A 27643-nucleotide genomic window follows, 5' to 3' on the forward strand; every position below is an offset into this window, starting at 1 on the left:
TTTTGCATAATTTCCGTTTATCTATTGACCAGAATATTCTGACTACCTACATATTACCTTAATAACATAATATGTTTCTATAGAAAATAGATACATTTTACATCTTATATTCAAATCTTAAATATGAATCTATATGTTTTATGTATTTAGGTATGTTTAACACTTAAATCTGTAAATCTTTCATAAAAAACTTAAAATAAAACAAAACATATAGCTATTATATATTAGATTGAAGATTTAGATAAGATATATTGAATATATTATACAAAAATTGAGATTTAGATTTAAATATAACATATATACTGTATATACTGTAGGGTGTAGAAATAGATGCTACATAAATACAGATATATTAAGATATAAATTCAACATTTTGTGATCAGAAGCATGAACTGTAAAGAAAATTCGAAAAGACAATGAAGGTAAAAGGTTCTTTTTGCTAATTGAAAATGTATTGAAATGCAACAACAATAAAGCAATACAGCTCTTATTTGTTTTGATTAATTCAGTTGTTTTTATTTATATCCATGTGCGTGATTCATTTATACATTCAATCAGTCAATCATTTATTTTCCCACAGCTCAATATTTAAAATTAATAAGCATTAAATTCAAACATGTGATTATAAACATTAATTTATTCTTTCATTCCCCTGACTATATCTGGAAACAATAACAAAAACATTATACAATAATAAATCTAATTTATGCATCTGTTGATTTTCTGATATGGATTAACTTCATGTTTAATAGTAATTATCAAAGTTACAAAAACTAGTCAATAATATATCTAATAATTTAGTTGTGTGGAGTTAGGGAGCTGAGATAGAGGCATTTCTTGCAAGAAAAAAGCAAAGACTGGGGAAACCAGAACCCTGAGTCAGAAGCAAGAACATGTATGGACTCTTAGGTGATGAAACCTTTTAAAAAGACAAAAAAATAAAAAATAAAAAATAAAAAAATGGCACCTGTTGAACAAAATCTTTTTAAACTGCATAATAAAAACTGCATTTCAAACAAACCTTGCTTGTTTTTGAGCAAAAAAACATTTTTTTTTAAAAATATAAACCTTTGATTTAGGAAGATCTGTAAACATTTTTCACTCCAGTGAAATCTAACCTGAGCAGCTACCATAAAACTGACTTGGACTTTAAGTTTAACTGGGGACTTTAAGCAGTCGTCAGATTATTATACAGTAAGCTGTCTCTACACTTTCAGTGCAACTCTTTCTGCTATTCAGATCTGTTCCAGTCAACCGAAACTATTAACCGAAACATGTTTTATTTTTAATATTCTTTTTTATAGTTCACATTTTCTCAAGATTTTTTTTTAATTAATATTATATTATAATATTAAATATATAATTTCTCTTATGTTAAAGCATCCTTAAAAAATACTTTTCTAGCAACACATAAGCAAACTTTTGTAAAAGTTTACAAAACTTATAACAGAAATAAATCCTACCATAAAAGTACCAGAAAACTTGCAAAAAAAGTTTTCACTCTGACGTGTTACCAAGAAGGTCCTAGTTCAAGTTTTTGGTCTCCTTAGAGAGAAGGCCACTTTCTTGAAGTGCAGTATCAACAGCCAGACTGAGGGGGGCGCTGTAGCTCAGCAATCTGCCATCATAGATCATCTTATCTGAAGTCAGCAAGGGTTGCATTTGATCTCTGCACAAAAAGAAAGAAGAACACAATGGTTAATTTATATAATCTAGTAATAAAATGTTACTTTAAGTGAAACTGTCAAAGACTGTTTGTTTACCACATACAGTTTGTACAACATTAACTGATTTTAATACCTCACCCACTTCTGAATAGAATTTAAATTCGATTTTTTTAAACTTTAATTAAAAGAGATGGAATATTGCAATATCTGCAGTTTAGATACGATGGACTGATTGATTGATTATCACAAGTTCAGCCCAACTTTGAGAAACTGAGGATGTGTCTGGATATAAACCAAGATATCTGAAGGAAACTCTTTGGTTTGCTGTTGGTGGTCAGGAAGTCTGGCCGCGCTGATCATGCTTCAGTCAGTCTGCCCCAGGCTGGCTGCCCCTACTAACATAGCTTGCTAACATCAGTGTGTGAATGACTGAATGCAGTGTAAACTATTTTCGGGTCCTCAGACTTGATAAAGCGTAAGATAAGTAGAAGCCATTTGCAGCTTTTCATAGCCTCACCTTAAGATAATGTTTGTCCTGATAAGGAAAGGGAACATCCTAACCTTTTAATATCTCTGACTGATAACACGAATGAGAAATACTAGTTTTTACCGTTGGGGCAGTCTGAAGAAACTTCCTAAAAACAAAAATGACTCATCTAACTTGAAGATGTATTTGTATGTTAATGCCTGAAAAAAGAAGTTCAGTTCTCAAACAACATCTGAGTAACTAGGCTAACCTACGAGTACTATAATATTTTACTGGACCGTAAGGTACAGAAAGATGTTTAAATCTGAATGCATTGGTGTGGGGGTTGGAGCCCCAAAGTGGTATTATTTTTATTTCTTTCTTTCATTTTGTAATTTGGTTTATCTTGCACTGCTGTTAAGGTGTGAAAATACCAGCAATGGAAGGTATTTTCTTTTGTTAATATTTCTTTCTTTTGTTTGTTGCCATGGTGAGAGACGAGCCTCTTTCCTGACAAGCAAAGGCGTGGCAATAGGCTGAGAAGGTTTAAATCTGGTCACTGGCTTGCTAAACCCTAACATGTAGCGCTGCACTATGGAGGGACTTGGGTTTAGTTGGTTTAAATGTTTGCTTTAGTTAATTGTCAGCTATGTCTTTGTTTTTTGGTTTGGTCAAACCAACATATATGTTACCCTCATGTGTCATTGTGTTAGATCAAATCGGCTACCTGGTTTTGAGAGATGCAGGCGTTTGTTGGACAGTCGGTGCAGATCTAGCTGGCGACGAATACTTAAAATTAAAAAATTGAATTTAGTGGTTGGCATAAACTCAACTGTGACTGGATCGGAATGACATCACAGGTAGATGATGATGAGGACATGGACTTACTGTCGGTCACTGGACTCCGGTAGGCAGAGGTAGAGGAAAAGGATGTGTGAAAAAAGATGACAATCTTAATGTGAAGAGAAGTTTAGAGGAGGACAGCTCAGAAGAGGAAAATAGAACAGTACGAAGGAAAATGGAAAAAGATGAATTTAAAATATTACTTAAATTCAGAAAGGAGGATGAGGAAATTATCTTAAGCCCTATTGCAGTTTCCAGAGAACTGAAGAAGAAATTAGGCAAGTTGAAAATTCTGCGAGATGGAAACATGTTGATTCAATGTAAAACTGAAGATCAGAAAAATAAAGCTTTGCAAATTGATAATGTTTGTAACAAAGTTGTTCGTGAAAGGAAACTGTTCGGAGACACTAAGGTATCTCGTGGAGTTATCACTGGCATCCCGATTGAAGAAGATCTTCAAAAAAATTGAACATGGTATCCAGGGAGGTAAAGTTAAAAGACTGAAAAGGCTGTTAGGATCAGTGGATGGTCAAAAGGTTGAAGGTTTGTCAGTGCTTCTGGAATTTCAAGGAGATGTGCTCCCAGACAAAATAAGAACAGGTTTCATGAGTTTTCCAGTTAGGCTGTATGCCCCCCCACCGCTGCGTTGCTACAAGTGTCAGAGATATGGTCATATAGCGTCGGCTTGTAAAGGGAAACAAAGATGTGCTAAATGTGGAGGAGACCGTAAATATGAGGAATGCAAAGATGATGTTCAGACAAAAATGTTGTAACTGTGGTGGTCAGCATAATGTTGCAGATGGAGGTTGTGAAGCAAGGAAATGAGCAGCAGAAATTCAACATCATAAAACCACAAAAAACAGAAGCAACCAAGAAGGTTCTGGAAGAAAAAAGAAATATCCATCAGAGAATGATGAATCAGCAGAGTGCATTACCAGAGCAAAACCAAAGTGTTATGTTAGGTTTGGATATAACGATGTATAAGTTAATTCTCTTCATGGCTTATGTTATTAACTGCACTGTCCAGGTAAAACAAACAAAAAAATAAAAATAAAAAATAAAAATTATTGTGAAATGGGGCAGAAAAATTCTTGTCTGCAAAGGATCTTTCTTGGGAATTAATAAACAAAAAGCTTAAGACTGATGGTAAAACACAGGGAGGGAGAATATGATTCTACTTCAATGGAATGCTAGGAGCTTAATAAGTAATGGACAAGAGTTTAAAGGTTACATGAATTATTAGAAAAATAAACCCGATATTATTTGTGTGCAAGAAACATGGCTTAAAACAGAATTAGATTTTGTGATAAAAGGATATGATAGTGTTCAAAGGGACAGGGAACGGGGAAATGGGGGTGGATGTATAATCTTTATAAAACAGGGAATTCAATATAGATTTATAGGAAAAGGGAAACAATTAGAATGGATAGCTGTAGAAATTTTGATTAAAATGGAATTGTTAAAATATTAAATTTCTAAAACCCTTGTAAAAAACTTTGTCTAGAGGAAATGGGTGAATGGAATGAAAATATAAATGGTATGGTTATTTGTTGAGGAGATTTTAATGCTTAAAGCACACTTTGGGGTAGTAGTAATGATTCAAATGGAGAGGTGATAAAAGAAATAATGGATATAAAGGATCTGGTTTGTATTAATGATGGAAGAGTTAAACATTCTGTCTAAATTGAAAGCATGGCTTCACCTTGTGTGGTACATCCGTGCCATGTTCCTGTCCACCCAGCTGCAGCCATGGTCTGATTTCAGCACGCCGTGAACCGATACCGAATAAATATCTCGAGGGTTTACGATGATCTTAAATTTGATATATTGCATCTCTTTAGTGATGGGCTCCTGGTGCAGATGAGCCAGGATGTTCACTCCAGGAACTCCTTTCCAGTGGTCCATTTTAGGTAGGCTTTGTGCCTTTGGTGACGGTAGCGAGACATTGTTGGGGAACACGTTATTTTCAAACATGTAACACTTATTCGGGCTGTACTTCTTCTCCAGCAGAGGCAGTAGCTCCGTCCAGCTGTAGAGAGAGAAAAAAAGTCTTCAGTGACACAACTGCAAAAAAAAAAAAAATATCCTTTAATCTTTCAAAAAAACACTTTGGCACTTATCTCAACCAAGGTGCTTATGTTTTCATCCCAGTCTGTCTGTTTTTAAATTAATTAAATTTCAAATAAGGTGCATATTGTGACTGGCAGCAAATTAATTAATCTGGATCCAAAAATGTTTTGAAAGATTACAGAATTACTGAATACAGGCATTAAGTAACAATGTGTTGGAGGAAATGAGCTACTTGGCGGAGGTCTGTGCTCTCCGAGTGCTTTTCTACTTCATCTCATGTTTGCTTGGCAATACAAAAATTTGCAGAAACCAAAGTTAATTTCAAATTTTTTTGAGGAAACAGACCTCCCTTATTTATTCAGGTGAGAAGGAAAACAATATATAAGAAAATAAATAAGTGTGAAATTAAACAGGATTTTATTCCTTTCCTATTAAACAGTCAAAAAATACAATTTAAATGATCCAGCAGAACCAGGCTCGATACGAGCGGCCATCTGCTGAGGCCGACTGGGGTTCAAGGAGACAGAAGCAGAGATGCAAAAGGTAACTGTAAAAGACGGCCCCGTTCAGAAAAGTGTTTTCTACCTTTTGACCGTCTGTGGCAGTATGAGCTCGTCAATGTCATGCAATGCCAAATATTTGGATTTGTACATGTTCCTGAAGAGGCAGTCGTTGAGAGCAGGGATCTGACCAAAATAGTGGAGGTCACCAGGACCATGCTCAGGCAGCCATCCTCGAGAAACATTTAGAAACCTGGACATGGACCAAGGAATCACCTCCACAAAGCCTGAGAAGAAAATGATGTAAAGCTTCAGGTTAACCCTAAAAATCTATGAGACACACTCACTGTTATCCTAACCCAGGTCTTATGCAAGTGCCTTCAAATGGCTTTTATACTCATCTTACATTTAAAAAAAGAAAAAAAAAAAGAAAAACAACTTCAAGACCATTAGAGAACAAAAAGCTTCACAAAAACCAGGGAACCCATCCTGACAGCTCAGAGAAAAAGTTTAACTTGGTAAGCTTCCTCTATAAAGTGGGTAAAGTAATTATTGAACACACCTCCATTTTTCTCAGTAAATACATTTATAGAGGTGCTTCTGACATGACATTTCCACCAGATATTGGTAACAATCCATGCAATTCGCCTCCTGATCTTTGTTTCTGCTGCTGTGACAACAAATCCCATAAGGTTTTATGTGGAGGGCTCTCCTCCCAAAGCATTTCAGGATATATCTTCTTTTCTAGTGACCATGGATGATCACTACAAGATGCATTGTGGGAAATTTTGAGTCCACCACTTTTTCCTCCACTAGACGTTCGGACACTCTGGCGCCCTATATAGTGAATAGGGTGGACATTTGGACACAGCCTCTGTTAGTTGTGCTCTAGTTCTGGATGTGAAATCAGTCACTAAACATCTCGTTTTTTAGCTGGCCAGGCTAGCAATTGTAGCAATAATGGATTCCAACCTGCAATCCACAGTTTACAGGATAAACTGTGTTTTTAAAGCATCTTCATACTCACATTCATGTAGAAAAAAAACTTCTGCTGCTACAGCACAAGTAGACAATATTACTGAAAATTAACGTCATGTACAATCATGTACAAAAGCTAGGAGCTACAACTTGTCATGTTGGGAATCAGCCATAGAATCAATCCCAATGTTGAGGATAATTGTCATTGAAGATGTGTGAGTTAATTACACCTTGGTATTGGCTGCTAGCCTGACGTAGTCCAACTCAATTCTAGTCAGAATATGAGTCTGATACTGCTCCATAGAGCTGTGATTATGGGGCGTGTTTTGAACGAACCAGGAAAAAAAAAGCCTCTGCACTCAATTGGATAGACCTACAACCAATAAGAGCAACGGAGTGCGTGACGTATGTTAAGCGACGCATAGTTGTTGTCCACAAAAATCAAAGCGTGCAGTTTCACGCCTAGAATAAGAAGATGAGACTTGATCGCGTTTCTCTGTTCCTCTTTTAAAATTAATTTGCTGTCGATATCTTCTAGAACAGACCTAATAGCAGAATCTACTCACCCAAACTCTCCAGCGGCAGCCATTATTGTTGTCACCCAAGCGCGCTTTGGTCACGTGGTTGATAACGTTACTCTTGATCATCTGTCCATCATCGTATAAAGCCCGCCCTGACAATTTGATTGGATCGCCTGACAGTGGGCTTTAATACTCGCGCTACTATGGAGCAGAGCCAGACCGAACTTCCCCGAACTCAAACCTTGTGGGCGGGACTAAGTTCGGACTGGCACCCAGGCTAATTGGCTGCCTGTTGCTTGTCAGAACTGATGTTTTCCACAATAGTTTATCTAAGACAGTTCCTCTGTCTGGATACACAGTTATAATCTTCATTCTGTTCGTGGCAATGTACAGAATTAAGTATAAACTGCCTTTTTAACTGTTAATCGGGGCCACTTCCTGAGAGGTGAGCCCAGAGGTGAGCAGCCGCCTTCTGTAAACTCTAAGCAATCTCTCTGATCTGCGTAAGATTACAATTTCTATCATAATCTGTTGTCATGTCTCCTGGTTATTTAATACATATAAGTTATGAAGTGTTATTTAAAGAGTTTGTCCCAAGTGATCTCTTTTCAGGAAAAGAGCCGGATTGATGGAGTGACAAGGTGCATACCTAGAGCCTATTTATGATTATTTCTCTCAAAACAACAGTAACAGTCTTGGCGGACCAACCTTACACTAGGAGGCAGAAATGCCGCCAACAATTAACACTCAGAAACGAAATACAACAAGTCTCCAGAGGACTGCCAGAGGATTGCCATAGAACAGCCAGAGCCAATAGTTTAACTTCTGAATTACTTACCTTTTTTTGTTACAATTTTTAATTAGCAAAATTCAGAACACAAGAGTCATGATATGGATTGTAAGCAGCCACCCACAAATATTGTTAAGATGAAGGTGTTTTAAGAATAATGAACATGTTGGATTCAGACAGGCATTCAAGACACAGATCATTACTTTAACTCTATACAACTGTACCTTTTTTGCTTGAGTAATAGTCCAGAACACGTTGTGTTTCTTCGCTGCAGTTGGTTTTGTAGACAAAAACTTTGTTCACTCCAAGTAACTGAAGCATTTCGAAACTCTGCACCAGCTGCAAGACAACACAACTCTTTCAATACCAAATAAAACCAAACGAGCAAATAAAAACTTAACTTGACATGCAATTGTGTATAATAGACCAAACAAATAAACTAGGGGAGAGGATTTGGGGCCTTTCTGTCTTCGAGCCAGAGGATAATCCATCAGAGAAACACAAAGGACAGAAAAACGATGCATTTTACAGAGACCAATTAACTAAAAGGCATGTTACTAGACTAAAGAGCTGAAGAATGTGAAGAGAACCCACGAAACAGACAAAATCCATGCAGTCAAATTTTAAACCCGGACCTCCCTGCAGCAAGGTAAGTGTTACTAACGGTTACTTTGAAGCCCATGATATTATCGTCTAAATTAATGACTATGGATGACTGTAAGGATAAGACCGGCCAGAGCTTGGCCACCTGGTTTGCTGACCAACAGGTATGATTAAGCCTCAGATAAGGGATCAGGTAAAGGGTAACATGTTCATTAAAAATCACAGAGGGTGGTAAACCTCATCAGGAGCAGGGAAACCAGGGTAACGGCCTGCAGCCAAACCTTTAGTGGGACACTCTACCTTTTAGTCATGCTCCCACTGGAGCCCCCTCCACAGCAACTAACCACCACCACCTACAGGGAGATATGGCGATGTTGGGTCCAGTGTAAGCTAGGTTGCCCGTGGGTGTGTGTGCTACTTAACTGGCCATAAAAGTAGACAAAGAATATCAGCATAGTGTTTAAAAGGACCTACAGTTGGCTTGTGAGTTGGAAAACAAAACTATACATGGTTGGATGAACCACCACACACCCTGGGCTCTAGATTCCATCTATTGGAAGGAGGCTAGACTTTCTTTTCATCAAGAATTACCCAAAGAGAGTTGCAACAGACAATTCAGGAATGCCCCCTTATTTCAGTGCCACGAATGGGTTGTAGATGATTGGTGAACATCTGGTTAAACACAAAATTTAACTCATACCACCAAGAGAGATTTATCCCCATCCAGAGTTATGGTGGACATGAAACCACATGCTAAGTTTCTCCAAAGGACATGCCACTTGGCGAAAATTGATGGCTAAAGGTAACTGATGCCGTCAAACAAAAACTGGAGAGCATTCTTGTGGAAGTCAGGTGCAATGGAAGACATAAATGTGAAAAAATAACCTGTCGGATTTCTTTGTTTATAAAGAAAGGTATCCACTGGGCAGAAGGTTGTTAGCTTCCAAGGTACCAGAAGCAAAAACTTGGACATGGGAAAAAATCTTTGAACAAGTTGGAAAGCATTTTTTGTAAACCATTTATGTATCTTGGGGTTCATTTCCCAAGTGAAGGGACATTGGAGCAGGAGATTGATGGACAGATCGGTATGGTATAATGTAGACACCACATATTGCCCACTCTGTTACGGTGAAGAGAGACCTGAGCAAAAAAACCAATGCTCTCGATTTACATTCCTACCTCCACCTTTGGTCATGAAATCTGGGCCATGATCTAAAGAACAAGATTTAAAAAAAAAGCGACTGCAATGACCTTTCATAACAGGATGTCTTGGCACTCCCCAATTGACAGGACTAGGAGTTCAGACACCTGTGAAAGGCTCGGAATAAACCACATTGAGAGGAGTCAGCTGAGGTGGCACGGACATCTTTCTTAGTTGCCTCCTGGACGCCTCCCTCAGGAGGTCTTCCAGGCAAGTACCATTAGAGGCCTGGACCTGCATAAGTGTATAAGATGACGAGTACAAGTACAAAGCCTATCTGAACTTATAGCAATTTTTGACAACTCAGAAAAAGCTTCCCCAGGCTGAAAGGGTCATGTCTTCTTTGTGTCCTTTGAAGACATGGGGAGTGGATTTCGTCAATCCCTTCATTGGCAAGTTTGGGGAAGATAAAGACAGTCAAGACTTAGACCCTGATGTTAAAATGACAATATTAAAAATGGACTTGGTAGCAGTGTCTCAAACGAGAAAGATCTTATTTGACACATTAAAGCAAACATATGTTTTGAAGCATTGCATTTTAATCCTTGCTATGTAATAGCAGAATAGGTTTTAAAGGAGCACCTTCACATACTATGTGTTTGGAGCTGGAGAAAATCCCATCTTTCTCCAGCAGAGTCCGCCGTGGATCCTCTGAGGGAGCCTCCTGCACAGGTGCAGCTCATCAAGATCATCAGAGGATCCACTACATAAGCTGTCTTCAGACCTTGCCTCAACGCCGCAGTGTTGTTCCAGTTGGTCAGCGCTAAAGCCTTGATCTCAGTGATTATCTCCATGACTCTAATCCCTAGTTGGATTCTAACTTCTGTTTCTGTGCCTCTAGGAAACTCGTGCTTCCTCCGTGAAAGCTCTGGAAGAGCTAACCTGCCGAGCCGACCCTCAGAGCCAAACCCTGAAGATCCTCAGACAACCTCCAAGCAGCTCTGGGCTAGAGCTGGGAAACCAATGCCAAGGACTGCTCAAACTAGACGTGAGACGCTGAAGCAGCTAACGGACTCTGCTACTAAATCCTTCTCCAGAACCAACAGTGACTCACCCAAAGAGAACCTCAAGAACCCTCAAGGTACTATCTGTGCTTCATTGGAAACCAAACCCCGTCAACAGTCCTTAACTGTGCTGTCTCTCACGCAGACTCCGGTGAAACCAGAATCCAGGCCCGAACCAGCCTTCTGCATATTCAGTGGGTTTGTGCAAATAAACTTGTTAAACTTTTCATCCTGTGTCCGTCAGTGGTGTTCTGCATCTTTGGGTCTCCATTAGAGAACCGATCATGACACTATGGATGAAAAAAAAAAGAAAACCTAAAATTCATGTTGAATTAATTAAATATTTTTCCAATGTCCATTATGTTTACTTAACTCTTTTTGAGCCAAAAAGCAATTTTTGGCATGATTAGCAGATGACATAAACACTGCTTTTCTCTGTTTTACTTTATCGTGAATCCATCAAATTGCCTCCTTCTGGTTCTTTATCTGCCGCATCAGTGAGCATCAGTGTTCCTATTGTATTCCGAGCACAACCCACATCTTATCTTACCGTCTTGGAATCTGTTTTTTTTTTTTTTTTCCACCCCTGCTGGAGAAATGCTGATTTGCTTTGCTGCCTTGCTACCTTCCGTAGTTGTAGCACACATTCGTTACATGGTCTTGTTTGGGTAAACAAACAAGAGCATGAAGTTTACCAACAAATGGTGCATCAAAAACAAATTGTAAAACACAAAATTAAATATAATTACTAAAGGGCTCCATAATTTAAAAGGACACTTCTTTTATGCAAGCAAAAAGAAATTTGTAGTACTTTCAAAAATATATGCCAAGAGGGTCAGGAGAGTTGAACTGGGCAGTCTGCATGGAGTCTGTGATTTGGAATTGTATCAAAAACAATTACTATTACCAGAAAGACAGTTTGATTTACCTGAAGCACATTGGTGAAATCAAACATGGTAGAAATACAGACTGTGAAGTCATAAGGAAAAGATTCAGTCTGTGCTTTTTTGTTATTCACTTCCAAAAATTCTTCCATATATTCATCTGAAAGAAAAGAAGACATAGGGATCTTGAAAATACATCGTATCTTCTTATATTTTATTGTATGGCTGATCTGATGCTCTACAAATCTTCAGGAGTAATACGCTCTCCGACAACTGAATAATGATTTTTAAAGGATAATAAATCTGAACACCTAAAACATGCTGTTTTTAAATGTTTTTCCTGAGCCTGTAACAATTTCCCTAATATCTTCTATACTTTACTGCACAGGTCTTCAACAGGGGGTCCGCAATCCCTAGGGGGTCCACAGAAGTACTGCATGGGGGTCCTGAACGTTTTGGTTGATTTGACTTTTTTTTTATTCCCCCCTGCAATTTCCCACTAATTGAAATGTGTTTAAATCCACATGAACATGAATTCAACAGACTGCAGTAAATAGATAAATGGAGGCAGAAGATGTCTTTCAGTCATCAATGCACACATTCAGCGACACACAGGAGCTCTTTCAAGCTGGGCACCGTTTCATTCACAACACCTGTCCCATCAACCAGGAATCAGAATCTGAAATACTTTAATAAGAATTTTAGGGAGAAGTTACTTTAGTTTCATTACTCCATCTGTAATAGAGTGTCTATAGGACAAGTTTGATATACGACTATTTCATACAATATATATATTTAATTAGGGGGTCCCCGCTCCATCTCGCCATCAGTTTGGGGGTCCTTGGCCTGGAAAATGTTGAAGAACCCTGCTTTACTGTATTGCCAGCCAGGGAAATGTGGATGATACCATTTAGTTAAAGTGATCAAAAAAAACCCTGTTATACCTTCAGATATCGTCTCATCAGAAGCCACAGAAATGTGAGATGGATTTTCACACTCTGGGGGGATGGGACACATGATGTCCGCTGTTCCGTATGAGAACCCAAAGTGGTCTGTATGGATGTTGAGAGCACCTTTCGAGATGTACCACTGCTGGTTCTGACAGTGAAAGATGCAACGATAGGAGACTTTCTCTTCTCGCCACACAATGGCTATAACCCGGATCTGATTAAAGAGATTAAAGAGTTACTGACAAGGTCACATTTAATTTTTATTGTATCACAATTTTTGATCATATGGAATTGACACACAGAAAAAGCAAAAAGAGGTTAAAACATTTTTTTTTGTTTAGAATACTGGTACAAATCACAAATGGATGACTACAAATCTAAAGCCCCTGATGAAGCTCTTATACTGCCGGCCAGTTGGTGGCAGTAATGCCCCTGAAAACTGTTTACCAACTAGCATTGAATAAGAAGAAGAGGAAGAAAAAAACATCAGATTTGAGCTTTTAAAAACCCCAACCCCTTTACAGGGAAAAAAAGACCTCGCCTATTCAGCCAGGCCAACAATTCCCTTTAACGACCCCCTTTCAGAGACATAGACAGGTATTTGGCTTTGCAGGCTAACAAAAGAAGCCAAACGACCCCCATTCCAAGCGGTGGACCCGTTCGTCCGTTTCACTTTGCATGTTTTCTAAACAAAAAACAAGGTCTTGCTGGGCCAATTTATATAGCCTCGAACGCAATGCTATTCCTGACATTTTGAATTAAAAAAAGTTCCTGGATGGGAAGCGAAACATCTTCAAAAATGTTTTAACTTTTTTGGAATGACTATGAAAACATCACCATCGATTGAATTTTAAATCTTCAATTAAATTTTGTTTTCAAAACTTTGATGGTTCTGTGTTTTTCTTCTTCCTCTTCTCTTTTAAAGGTGCCTGAGAAACACATTTAGGTCCCACCATTGGGTAAGCAATGTATTATCTTGTAGATCCATAATTGCGAATTTGTGATTTGAATGGTTGCAGAGTTGTCACTATATTCTCACAGATAAACATTTCATGTCACGTGTATGTGGGAGTTGGCAACAAAGGAGAACTGCAAATCATACATTATTCATGTTTATTGATTTACATTTACTAATTTAGACATGCATTCCGTGTCTACCACTGTGACACTCTCTAATTCCAAGAATACTGGTGCTAGTTTTTAGGTTACTAGTCAAGACTTGTTATGCAACATTTTCTTTTAAAGTTATGCTATATCAATGCTGCTTGCATAACCTTAGCATTGGCCAAGTGTTTCTGAAGTTGTCTACAATCCTATTTCTTAGATCCGCTTTTCTTCTCTACATTTTAAGATGGAGAGAAAGAAGTTGTTCACCTACAATAGCTTAAGTGGTCCTGACTCCCCCTTGGAATGTCAGCTTATAGTACCCGATTAGTGAATCCCTTGACTCTTGTGTTGAGCCATAAACCATTATATGAATTTTCAACATTAGGGACCAATGTCCATGCTGATATTAACTATAAACTTTGGCCTAGATTGATGCATTTTTGCTCTCCTGTTGGACTCCCCTCACTCCCAGACACTTCCTACTACACTCTTAAGGCTCATTTATATTCAGAAACCAGGTTGCCTGCTTTTGTGTCGCAGTGAATGCAAATGTGCCCCTACCCCTTCTGCAGACACTCTGCTGCACCTCTCCAAAATTGTAGGTGACCGTAGACAGTGCCGCAGACAGGAGGCCTCTGATTGATCAAATCAACATCCACTCTACACTATGCGTATTTCCTGGTTGGTACCTTACCTTACTTGTGAGACCGCCATTTTTCCACCTGGATCCCTGTTCTTTTTTCCCCTCATGTCTCTCCGTTGACGCACAAACTTGCCCCCACTTCCTCACCGCCTCGGCTATATCTAGACCCACTGCTAGTTTATGACTGTCTCTCTTTCATTTTGCCGTGGAATAACATAGCGCAGACCACGCTTCAATATTGGGCATAAATCAAAAATATCTGCAACAAGCTCGCTGTGACACACTGCTGAGGGGAGTATAACCAGCCTTTTACAAGGACATGTGACCCTGCCCTCCACATTGCTTGAGAGGAAAATAATCAACTCAAAGGAACCCTGTCGCTTTGCCTTGTAGCAGTGATACTTTCCTGAGGGTCGTATCAATAAAGAGGCCATCATGGCTAACTTTAGAACCAAACTGAAAAAAAAAAAAAAAACGAAGACTTTTTGCCACATTTCTGTCTGTGTTACAGAGAAATTTCAGATGCATAAAGAGAATGGAGGCATGGAACATCAGGTATAAAGGGGGGTTTCCTTGCTGTGGGCCTGCCATGCTAAGCTGCCAAATACTAGAGCAGGGGTCACCAACGTGGTGCCCCTCATAGACCACATGGGGTGCCCTCAGACTTCTAAGAAAATAACAATTCACCAGTGGGCTAAGTTTGAAATTTTATTCTATTCTGTTTCTCTCATTTTTTAATAATTTATAGATCCTTTCAAAATGACAATGTCTAAAATAAAATTAGAACGTAAAGGAAACAATAAAAATGTTTATAATGTATAATGAAGTTTAGGTGAACACTGACCCTTGCTGTGCATGGGTCAGTATTGGTAGCCCTTCCTGTGACTCATTACCCTGGAAGTGGCCCTCAGCCTTAAAAAGGTTGGTGACCCCTGTACTAAAGACAACTGAGCCTTTTTTTTTCTAAATGAGATCAGCAACAGTTAAAAGTTTTCAGCTACTCCTTTTTGATGATTTTTTATCATTTCATGTGTTTATTGTTGTGTAAAACAAGTTAAGAAGTTGAATGGCATGGTACACCCTGCTGACATTTTTTTAGCTTTTGTCTTATAAAGCTAAAACAAACTTTATTGAACAAGGGTTTAAACACTAATATATTTTACATTTGTTTCTTTATATGCTAATCGTATTTGATGTACAAAATATGACCAAAGAGTCCTTTAAGAGTAGTCCCCACATGTCGCCAAACTACTAGCTCAATCAAAAAAGATTTATTATCAATTAATTGAAGGTTAGTAATTCAATTCAGTTTATTTCTATGGTGCCAATTCATATCACATGTAATATCAAGGCATTTTACAATTCACCAGATCATACAGTCAGAGTGATTCAAAGTTTTCTATCTAAGGAAAACAAGTTGATTGTATTGACTCATTGACTCAAATGCAATCCCTCACACTAAACATGCTTGTAGCAACAGTGGAGAGGAAAAACTCCCTTTTAACAGGAAGAAACCTCCAGCAGAACCAGACTCAGTGTGAGCGGCCATCTGCTGAGGCCGACTGGGGTTCAAGGAGACAGAAGCAGAGATACAAAATTCAACTGTCCAGGAAACACACATCCAGGCAGACGTGCTCCGAGCCAACTCTCATGTCAAAGGCTGAAGAGAGCACATCCAGCCAGTCAGAGTCAGAGAAACAGGACTACACTGGAAAACAGGCCGATCTCCAACATCTATAAACAAGATTGTTGATGGCAGAAGCACAGCTGATATGTCTCTCCAGGATTGTGTCACAGCCAAACAGGAACAGAGGAGGCGAAGCTAAGATTAGTTTCTGATTTAACAAATCTTTTAATGAAACATTATTTTACCAAATAATATTTAATTTACCTCTTGGATATGCTTTATGAATTGGTTTGAACACCTTAAAATTACTGTAAATTAGTTAAAAGTTAATTTGACCTTATAATTATTAAAGATAAACTTTGGTTCACAAACATACCATACATTTTGAACGGTGATATCCACGGAATAGATCATAACTGCACAACATTACTGATAATAAAAGGGTATAAAACTATTTTGCTCACCTCTTTTTGATTTGAACGGTGTTCTAGATAAGCTGATATCAACAATGTCTTTGTCATTTTTACAGCAATAAATGAGGCTTCATCTTTCTGTGGAGCTGCATGAGAAATCAGATGAAAATCTCTTGTAAACTGCAAACTTTTGGTTGCTAGATTAAAAGGCAATCAATTCATTAATAAATTATGAATAATCAGTAGCCTACCTGAGTGTTTTTTAATTCCTATCCTGAAAAAAGAAGAGTTTACAGAGGAGGCCCATTTTTGAGGTGTTCCTCTGTAGAAGTTGAAAATCGCGACGTGGGTAAGTGACCTGAAAATCACAAGGCAAAATAATTGAGTAAAATTAATTGTATCCATGTTACTTCACAACCAGCAGTAATACCCAGGTTGATCCCCGCAGCCTGCACTTTGACTCTTTGAGCAAGTCCCTTAACCCCACACTGCTCCCCGGGCGCCGCACAATGGCAGCCCACTGCTCCCCAAGGGGATGGGTTAAATCCCGGTATTCTGTGCACGCCAGGCCCGCGAGCCTTGACTTTGACATATGTGGACTATGGGGAGCACAGTTAAAGACTAACCTGTTCCCAAGGACAGAAAGCAATTACTGCGATTCTTGAGGTTTTCTAATTTCTACAGAGAATTGATCAAACACTACAGTCAGGTAGCTGGGCCCCTTCACGCCCTGATCTAAGCTAAGATCAAGTTCTGTTAGAACGAACAGGCTAACATTTCAGTTAATGAATTAAACTAATATATTGAAATTGAAACAACCTAATGTAGTTACTTTTAACTAAATTAAAAAGAATTAATGTTTGTATAGAAACCAGTTAATTTAAATATAACCAAATTAGATTTTTTAGATATCATTTGACGTTACAAATACGCAATCTTCTTGCTGCACAGCAGCAGTGCTAGCCACTGCGCCAATGAACCACTCTGTCATGGTCTTGGACTTGGACTTGATCACGTGCTCTGACTGCATGCAAGGCACAGTTCACATTTGACTTAAACAAAACAAAAAAAATACCTGCAGGCCATGAATAAATATATACATATTGAGAGAAATCAAAAACTTTGTTTTGGGTCCTTTCTACATGTATTTAGTTCAGGTTAAATCAAACTTGATGTCACAAAATCCAAAAAGAATGAGTTACACAATCAAATCAATAATTTTATCTAGTTCAGACTGAAAAGCATTAGTTTGAATGAACAGTTACATGTTACACTTTTGTCAGTGTAAGGGACCTATGAGTGCAGAAAGGAACTATGTTGTGGTTGTTAAGAAACTGCTAGCAGTAAAGCTAGCCCTGGAATAATAGATAAATTGGTTGGAGGGGTCCAAGGTCCCATTCTTGGTATGGACTGATCATAACAACCTGGAATACCTGAAGACTGCTGAGCGATTTAACCACAGACAGGGGAGGTGGACACTCTTCTTTGTAAGCTTTAATTTCTCTCTGTCTTAAAACCATTGGACTAAGAAAGTAAAACCTGATGCACTGTCCAAAGTGTTTGAGATGGACGAGGGGAGTTCCGGCATTGCAGAGGAGTATGTTTTAGTCTGTGAGGTGTGCCGTCACTATGGTTGACTTTGAAAAGGAGGTAAGAGGGGCTCTCTGTAATCACGAAACCTCGGAAGCATGCCCTAAGGATTGTCTGATTGTTCCTGACATTTTAATACAAAGTGTTTTAGAGTTCTGTCACAGGTCCCCGCTTGTTTTGTCATCCTGGTATTACGACTAAGACTATTGGTATATTTATTGTTGGCCATAATTCAAGTGGCATTCTCTGTTTACAGATGTACAGGAGTTTGTAGCAGCTTGGTTCTTCTGCAACCAGGCCAAAACATCGAGAAGACCCCCATCCGGCTTATTACGTCTTCTACAAATACCTTCTTGACCATGGTCCAGGCAACTGCCATGGTTTGAATATGCACTGAATTCTGCTCCTTCTAGGACCAATGGGCTCTCTCTGTTTCATGTTGTTTTGGGTTTTCAGCCACCCGTGTTCAATATCCCAGAGAAAGATTCCAAGGTTCTGTTGGTTCTATGCGGTGCCAGCGAGACTGGAGTAGGGCTAGCTGTAGTGCATGGGAGGGCCAAATCAAGGGTGCTAACTGCCGGAGGGTCAGAACGTTTGGCTCTCCACCAAGGACCTGCCTTTGAGGGTGGAAAGCTGGAAGCTGGCACCTCGGTTAATCTGGCCATTCCCTATTGCTAAGGTGGTGAACCGGATGGCCATCCCCCTCCATCTTCCCCGTTCTATGACGGGTCACCCCATTTTTCATGTGCCCCGGGTCATACTTACTGCTACTTCCAGATTTGTTTGCCTGACCTGTCCACGGACCGTGCTGGATTCTGCCGGTGTACTGAACCTGGAACTAATACCTGACACTGGATTCCTCTTCTGTACCTCTTTGGGTCTCTGATCTCCCGACCCTAGCTCCTGAGCACCACCTCAACAGCGGCTTTGGCTTCACCCTCTGGATTATTCTGCCTTCCTTCTTCTGCTCGGTTCTGATCTCCTGCCTGTTCTCCGACCTCCAGGACTTCATTGTCTGGGACTCTCTGGGTGGCACTTGCAGCGTCTTGTAAGCAGATGACAGGCTGGAACGAACCTCATCCTCTGGGGATGGACTGACCTTAAAGACCAGGTTAGTGACTCACACATTCTCTATCATCCTCTGCCAGATAGAACAGGTCACTAACCTTTGGTCTCCTCCTGCAGAGGTTCTTGCCTTAGATGCCGAAGCTGTTCTCTACAGTTCTGTCTTAAATAAACAGACCTTTGTGAACACACGCATTCTTAGGCACAGGTGGACTGCATCGCCTTAATGAGGGTCCTTTACGAGCATTTTTCTGAAGTTAAGAACGATTGTTGAATCTAATAGTACGCACTTAAGAATTGGGGGTTTTGCAATTAAATGGTTTAATTTCCGATACGATACCGATATTGCAGTTTTGAGAATTGGCTCAAACTAATATTGTCCCAAAACGATATTAGCATGAACCATACCAGCTTTTATTGCTTATTTTTTACTGTAGAATGTTAGAAAAGCTTGATCAAGTAATATTACTAAAACAGGGAACAAAAGTCATCAACAAAAGGTATAAAACAAATGACCGCTGTAAAATTAAGCACTGAGTGACAGAAACCTTTAACAAAGCAGAGCATTTCTATTAGCATTATAATATCAGAGATTTTAGATGCTGCCTAATATCAGACTGATATCCAATATAAATATTAGATCAGAACATCCCTAACAAGAATATTAAAATGTTTTTTCCATGAGGCCCAATGAGACCAAAAGTAAACATGGTTGCTAGCTATGTGTAGCATATTGTATGGATTAAAACCAAAAATTAATAGTGCGAACAAATGAAATCAGCTGAGTGTAGAGTTGTGATGTGATGGCTTGTTTAGCTGCTACACAACCTGGAGATCCTGCATATGTTGATTCAGCCATGATCTAAATAGAAAAATATTGTGCATTTATTGCAAATAATATACTTTTTTTAATGCACATAGGGCACAGAAAACAAAAACATTAATGGCAAGGGTTTGAAAATCTGTGAAAATAAAAGCAGGGATGAAAACACTTACTGAGTTTGTCAAGAGCAGTCATGGTGATATGATATTATCTAAAGTGCCCCTCCCAGGGGGCCTCCGAGGTCAAAGTTGCCCTTCCCCTGAGCTTATCTATAGGCTTTGCCTCTCAGCTGTACATAAACACAGCTGCCATAAACTAAACCATAAAAATGCTGCAGTGGCAGTCAGAGTCCAGTCATTAAGCTGTTGAAATAATCTATATGGACCTTACAAGAACTGAACAGAATAAAGCTAAGCAACAATGAAGAGGGGGCCACAATGTTATACCTCTTAGTGTGTAGTGTTAAGAGTACAGTACATATAAAACACATACTGAGCACCACCAGCATTAACCATCTTTATATTGTAAACGTGTTTCTGAATGTGTGGCTTTATACAAAAAGGTGCTATATAAGGACAGTCCATTCACCACTTCTACAGAGGAACATTTGATAACCTTAAAGTTATGTCCAGTGCAAAAACTGGCTTTTTCATCCTTACTATGTTTTCAATTTGCTGAACTTAGATCCAGCTAAGATTAGAGAAGGATTCCACCCACCTATATGTCCCTCTGAACAGAACAATCAACAGGATGAGAAGACCGATGACCAACAGTTGTTTTATTTTTCGTAGTGGTGCTGGTGGCTGTGGCTGATGGGGACCCATTGCAGAGGTTTTCAGACCTTTCATCATCAGTCATTCAAATTGATCTTCAGGACACCAGTCTGTGGCGGAGAAAGTAATATTTTAGCTCAAAGTGCAAAACCCAGGCCTTCTTCTGCCAGCTTGCTGGATAACATGCAAGGGAGGGCTGGAAAACCACGCTGCAGTTTTCATTACAGAATCTTTACCGATGTGGATTAACACTACAGCACATCTTATGAAACACACAGAAACTAAAGAATAAAAAGCTATATTTAGCACATACTGATACAAAATGGGAGAGGAACTAGAAAAATTGTATATTTGACAAAAACTGTTTTTTTTATTTAAATGAAGACAATTACTTGAAAATTTTGTCATATACAATTTTCCTGATCAATATCTTTGATGTTTAATGTCCATCTTCCAAGTTTAGTGTCCTTTTAATCTATAAGTGTTTTTATTTGAGGCAGAGAAGTTGAAAGCGGCATTAGATCCAGATTATGGGAAGTGTTTATTCCTAAAGGACCTTTCACTTTTGCGCTCCATCAGGAAAGTACAGACAATAAGGCAAAGAAATGAAAAGCAACATGTTACTGTTTTAAAAGGGCCTAATAAGTGCATTGTCCGAATTTACTGGTCAGTCATCATGGTTCAGTAGCCTCAAGGCCAAAAAAGATAATAGATAAGAAAAAAGGTCTGTTGTTTCCTGAGCAGATTCAAAGCATTGCTCTGAGGTGATTTGGGTCATTTCCGTACATAGAGAATGTGGCTCCTTCCTGGAATATTCGCCCTGCTTTTCTCATAACCAGAGGCGTCAATAGTATTAATGTTTATTACTCAAAAAGAAGTTGAATTCCTACTGTTTAAAACCACTTTGGTACAAGTTTGAGCATCAACTTAAGCTTTTTACTGAAGTAAAAATGTAAAAGTACCATTTTCAAAACTACTTAATGTATGAAAGCAAAAGTACTGGTAATGCAGGAAGAAAAATAAAGGAAAGGTACTTTACTGCTCAAGCTTATTAAGGGAACGTTGATCTGCAACTCTGGATGATAGGTTCCTTAGACTTAATTTTTCTTAGTTTCATAACTAATGGCAAACATGTCAAATTGAACTTAATATCTAGAAAAACTACTTATTTTGGTATGTAGTGAACAACAAGTTGGTGAAGTACCAAGTCCATCTACAAAGGAATGTATGTCTGGATCAAACAAATTATTTTAATTTTTTTCTACACACCAAAAAGCTAAAACGAAAAGAAGCTAAAAAAAAAAAAAAAAAGAAGATAAAAAACTACGAAATAAGCAGTAGAAAGTAGAGATAATTGCAAAAAAAAATTTTAGGGGTAAAAGTAATTACTCCAGTAGAGTATAACTAGCCAAAATTTCTACTTAAGTAAGGCAACAAAGTATTGTAAATTGTTACTTGATGCCTCTGCCTTCACCCCTGCCTCTTGCACTGGGTGCATAACCCCCTCTACTGAATATAAAAATCCAGGAGGATTGGCAGAAAAAGTCCTGCCCAAAATGCATATTTATAAAATATATAGATCCTGAAAAAATGTATGACAAAGAAATGAAAGAAACTGTTCACATGTCCTGTTGGGTGTTTCCCAATTCAGGAGCTACATTGGCCAAATCCTGATACTCACATTAAACCCTAAGCCCCTCTTAGAAGTGTGCACATGGATGACGTGCATTTAAGGTTCAATTGTGCGGATTACAAGTATGAATATCTGGAGAATTGGGACAGTATAGACCAGGGGTCAATATAGAGCATTTTTTCATTTAAAAATCTAAAGTGTTTTATGAAGTAAAGTACAACAATCGTTCAGTTTGGTATACAGACAATTTCCTGATTCACATATTTTAGAAAACATCTGAACTGACCGTTTGTTATTTTTTCCTTTTTTTTTTATGTCTTAATGAGAGCAGTAGGCTTTAGGCTGCCCTGCAAGGCTTTAAACCTGGGTTTGAATGGAGACTAAGCCATTATTAAGCCATTCCAGGCTCATTCGTGAGCTTATATATTCCCCAAAACTAAGACCGTTTGTTTAAATGATTGGATGCAAACTATTGGTCCTTCAACATACCAGGATGCAGATTTCTCATCTCGGTCAAAATATTTATTTTATACTAAGAGGCTTAAAAGTTTAATCGAATCCAGTCAAAACGACCAAGGGCGCCTCTCACAACTTCAAAAGAAACCTCTCATCTCAGCCAAGGATGAAGAGATGCTGAGTTTGGAAGCAGAGAACAAACATAGTTCATAAAAGCCACGTATGATCCTAATCTCTGTTACAAAAATCCACAACAAAACGAAAATTGGGCAGAAACTAAAAAAAAATGCTGGCTGAATGATGATGGGGATTTTTTCAATTTGTCATATTAAATTAAGCGTTCATTTCTGCATGTTTTGCTTCTGAATTTAATAGCTCCGAGGAAGTCGGAGCGGAGCAACACGGGAGGAACAGCGGAAGCTAGGCTTTGCTTTGCGCAGGAGGTCTGGAGCGGAGGAACGCGGAGCGTAGAAAGAGGATCTGGGGTTTCGGGGTTAGACACTGTAATTTATAAATGTTTTAAATCAGGCTGGCTTCGAATTAGCCAGCAGGTGGGTCCGGATCCGTACCGCGGTCTGCTAATCCGTGACCTCTGGTATAGACATTTGAGGCAAATGGAACCCCCCCCAAAATGGGCCAACTGCTGGGCCCCTTTCATTTTCAGTGCAGATTTAATCTCCCCTAAAAAATAACCCACCATTCACTCCCGAATTGTTCCATTGCCAATCAGACTCCATTTTGACCATTTTTGTTTTACTAAACGTAAGTTTTAGTTTCTGTTTCTTGGTTGGAGAGTTTAATGGGTTTTAAAGTATAGACTACCTATGGCTGGTCTTTTGAGATCAATTCAGCAACAGTCACCAATGGTCTCTTACTGATGTGTCAATGCCAGCAGAGACAAGTAGCCGAGTTTATGAGAGTGCGCTGGTCACACCCATGTGTACGGCCACAGAACTTAACTCGAACCACTCTACAATAAGTTGACTAATGGAGCCTACAAACGAAACTGAATTAAAAAGACGAAAGCTCATTTCGTTTCCTTTCAGGTTACAAGGTTAATAAAATTGTCAGCAACTTCCTGAAGAAAAAACAGGAACATGAGTCACTACAGCTTTAATTTTTCATCTGGATTATTATTTTCTGAAGTGAGAGGAAGTGAATTGAATTAAAGTTGTTTCTGCTGTTTGCTCACAGGCGCCAGAACCAGCAGATAAGAGAGTCATTTCTTTTAAGATGCACAATATTCAAATTCTGGATAATATCTGGTATGTAGATATTTTACAACTCAACTGATACCAATGTTTTTCCTGACTACCTAGAAACAATATGCCGCTTTCTCCCTTTCTCCCTGTGCAGTCATTTCGGATGGCATTTCTGCTAAAAAAAATTTTTTATTTTTTAAAATTCTTGAAATTAACATCAACACCACCAACATTTTTGCTTCAGTATCTGTCCACAGGACATCAATTGAGTCCAAGTGACCAACTAGCACTGCAGACATAATTCTGACATAATTCTGAGTTCAGAGAAATTAGCAGAGAATACATTTGTGAATAAATTTTATTTAAAATGTTTTTGGCTACAATATTCAAAGCTGCTAAAGACTGAACGCAAAGAGCTTGTAGCTGAATATGGGTTCAACCTAGTGAAAAAGAACTGTCTGCAACTGTCTCTGCATTTGGATCCTCTTCAAAATACCTCAGAACCTGATAGTAACTAGTTACTGCCCACCTGTTGACATTATGGAAAACTCTGAGCATCCCGAGATCCTTTCAGGCTACAACTAATAACATCGCCCGTAACTCCCTGAAGAAACAACAGGAACATGAATCACTACAGCTTTAATTTTTCATCTGGATTATTATTTTCTGAAGTGAGAGGAAGTGAATTGAATTAAAGTTGTTTCTGCTGTTTGCTCACAGGCGCCAGAACCAGCAGATAAGAGAGTCATTTCTTTTAAGATGCACAATATTCAAATTCTATATCCGGTATGTAGATATTTTACAACTCGACTGATACCAATAATGTTTTTCCTGACTACCTAGAAATAATGTCGCTTTCTCCCTCCTCCCTGTGCAGTCATTTCAGATGGAAATTTTTAGTTTTTTAAAATTCTTGATATTAACATCAACACCACCAACATTTTTGCTTCAGTATCTGTCCACAGGACATCAATTGAGTCCAACTGACCAACTAGCACTGCAGACATAATTCTGAGTTCAGAGAAATTAGCAGAGAATACATTTGTGAATACATTTTATTTAATTTTTTTTTGGCTACAATATTCAAAGCTGCTAAAGACTGAACGCAAAGGGCTTGTAGCTGAATATGGGTTCAACCTAGTGCAGAAGGCGTGCATATTTGACCGAGTGTAATAGAAAGAGACACCATGACCACAAAAAAACAAACCAAAAAAGGACGTCTGTTTTCTCCACCCAAATGAAATAGCATGCATGCATGCTAAACCAAACCTGCAAACATTCACAGCAGGGCATTTTGAAGTACAGAATCTGAACCCCTTGCAGTTTTTTCTGCTGCAAGAAGAGGAACAGCGAAAATCAGATTTTTAAAAATAGAACATTTGATTAAGTTAAGAATACCTGCTTTTGGTCTTTGATAATTTGAATAAATAAAAAAATAAAACAGACAGAATATCTTACACAATTTCAAGCCTCCGGGAAACATACTTTGATTAAGAACAAGCAAGAAAAGATAAGGATTGAAAGATAACCATCAACAACTAGATCATGAAATAACAATAAGGCTGTGAATGAGTGTCAGGAAATTATAAGATATAAGAGACAATATTTCAAAGGTGCACAGTTTATTTAAAAAAAAAAAAAAAAACTTGTTCTAAGTGTACATATGATATCAGCTTTTATTTAGAAAGATCTAAAACTATATAATAAAAAAATATACCTGAATTTTAGTTTGGTTTCCAAACAAAAATTGAAGTCTTTTTGTGAAAATGAAAAAAATTACTTTGTTCTAAGTTTTACTACGAAGGCAGTAAACAGCATAAACATCTTAATGGTTTTCTTCTTTACTCTGTAGTCTAATCCGTGTTTTTCATGCCTGCTCTCAATCTGGACTTTAGGTTTTTGGTCTTTAAGGTTTTTATAGATTTGCTTTTTGTTAGATTTGTTTTTATAGATTTGTTATTATGTTTTTTGACACACCTAAATGATAAATAAAAATTCTAGCTCTTAAACTCTTTTCATTCATTTATGTATTTAAATATTTGTTCACATACTTACTAACAAGGCACCTAGTTGGAAATAAAAGCTGAAATTGAAGATTTAAAATGAAATAGTTAAAATGCAATACACCATAAAATACAAAGCTGAAAATATTAGCAATTTGATCAGCAAAAAAAAGAAAAAAAAAGAAACCAGGCCTAAACTGGGCTGTTGGAGGCAATTTAACTGCAGATTAAAAATAAGACCTTTTAAGAGAGATGTAAAGATCAACAACTTAGATCTTCTGGAGTAAATGTCTTAGGACTTTTACCAGTGGTGCATGGATGCAAAGACCTGTTCAGATAAAGAGGCACAGGACCGTTTAGATGTTTTAAAAACTGAAAATTCATTGTTGAATTAATATATTGGGTCTATTAAAGACCTAGAAGCTTTCTCTCTCCGGTTCTTTTTCCTGAAAAGAAATCACTCTGATAACTCTTTAAATAACAATTCATAACATATATGTATTAAATAACAATGAGAAATGACAAGAGGTTCTGACAGAAATTGTAATCTTACTCAGATCAGAGAAGTTGCTTATAGTTACAGAAGGCAGCACTTACCAAGGGAAGTGCTCATGACAAACAGGGAGAGAAGTATTTTATACTTCAATCTGCCACATAATCAAATCTTTATATTGTGAATGTTTGAAGATGAGGAGACATCCATGGCTCCAGTCTTATCAAAATATTATACTTTGTTCTTAGCTGAAGGACGCCGCTCTCACTCCGTTCCCAAATATTTGCCACGTGCAGAATGAAGATTATAACTGTGTATGCGGACAGAGGAACTGTCTTAGTTAGATAAACTACTGGGGAAAACATCAGTTCTGACACGCAACAGACAGCTAATATTAAGGTGTAATAAAATTCACACATCATCAATGATCGGACCTGTGCAACAGGTCTAATGTGAGAAACATCTAAAATTGGAAAATCTAAGAAACAAATTGTGAAAAAAAAACTAAGAAAAGAAACCTCCCCTTTCCAGTAGATTAAATGGTGAAGTTCAAGTAAAAGTAATTTCCTACTAGAAGTTAGAAGATGGTGCCATGCAAAATAAATAATGACATTAGATGTAAATGGAACCAAGTTCAACCCAATTAGGGTAAAAAAATAATGCCTCTACTGTAATGCTTGTATCTCGGTACAAAGGACTCTTTACATTAGCATGTTATAAAACCATATATTGCTATCATGTTGGTTTTCCTATTAAGAACAAAACATCTTTTGTTTAAACAGATTTTAATCGACTAAGAGTGCCAAGAAAAACACTTTCTTTTTTAAAATAGTAACAAGCATATATATGTATGTATATTATATATATATATATATATATATATATATATATATATATATATATATATATATATATATATATATATATATATATATATATATATATATATATATATATATATATAAAAACAGTTTTCTCACCCCTCATGGGGTGGTATGTGTCATCCTCAAGCTCGGGTCCTCTACCAGAGGCCTGGGAGCTTGAGGGTTAGCAGAGAATACATTTGTGAATACATTTTATTTAAAATGTTTTATATATATATATATAAGTAAATAGTTACAGCCAAACTCACCATCCTCACAGAAAATTGTTGATGTTAAACTTTCTTCAAAACCAGAAATGATATTCAGCTTCAAAACTGTAAAACGCAGTTAAATCCAGATGGACAGAACACTTGAATGAAGAAATTGTGGCGAGCACGGTGTCTTTGTGAAAGCAAACAGGAAGGAGATAAGCAGCAGCGCCTAGTTCCTGCCATCAATAACAGTTAAAGTGCAT

The 27643-nt window shown here is 37.9% G+C and overlaps 1 protein-coding gene across 3 annotated transcripts; it reads right to left on the minus strand.

The window, feature by feature from the left end:
* Window positions 1-490: 490 nt before the first annotated feature.
* LOC119783353 lies at window positions 491-27617 on the minus strand. 3 transcript variants are annotated; one of them, XM_038284829.1, is made up of 10 exons: window positions 27438-27617; window positions 20463-20628; window positions 16519-16625; window positions 16319-16413; window positions 12472-12691; window positions 11572-11687; window positions 8060-8174; window positions 5632-5833; window positions 4679-5005; window positions 491-1669 (listed from the first exon to the last, which is right to left on the minus strand). In XM_038284829.1, exons 2-10 carry the CDS (start codon window positions 20594-20596, stop codon window positions 1525-1527), a joined length of 1461 nt encoding a protein of 486 aa, XP_038140757.1. In that variant the 5' UTR covers window positions 20597-20628; window positions 27438-27617; the 3' UTR covers window positions 491-1524. The 3 variants fall into 3 exon arrangements, with proteins under 3 accessions (XP_038140757.1, XP_038140760.1, XP_038140758.1); XM_038284832.1 differs by lacking the exon at window positions 27438-27617 and adding an exon at window positions 27286-27304; XM_038284830.1 differs by lacking the exon at window positions 27438-27617 and adding an exon at window positions 26410-26564.
* Between the last annotated feature and the right edge of the window lie 26 nt (window positions 27618-27643).

Source organism: Cyprinodon tularosa, unplaced genomic scaffold (assembly GCF_016077235.1).
Source record: "Cyprinodon tularosa strain WSP-4 unplaced genomic scaffold, ASM1607723v1 ctg203, whole genome shotgun sequence".
NCBI lineage: Eukaryota > Metazoa > Chordata > Actinopteri > Cyprinodontiformes > Cyprinodontidae > Cyprinodon > Cyprinodon tularosa.

What these genes read in the sequence shown, in the direction of transcription:
- LOC119783353 (XM_038284829.1), bottom strand. Translation starts at nt 20,596, where the DNA reads ATGATGAAAGGTCTGAAAACCTCTGCAATGGGTCCCCATCAGCCACAG. An exon ending in CTATTACTCAAGCAAAAAAG is followed by an intron (nt 5,834 to 8,059) that starts GTACAGTTGTAT and finishes TTTTCTTCTCAG; the next exon opens with GCTTTGTGGAGGTGATTCCT. An exon ending in CTGCCACAGACGGTCAAAAG is followed by an intron (nt 5,006 to 5,631) that starts GTAGAAAACACT and finishes CTCTCTCTACAG; the next exon opens with CTGGACGGAGCTACTGCCTC.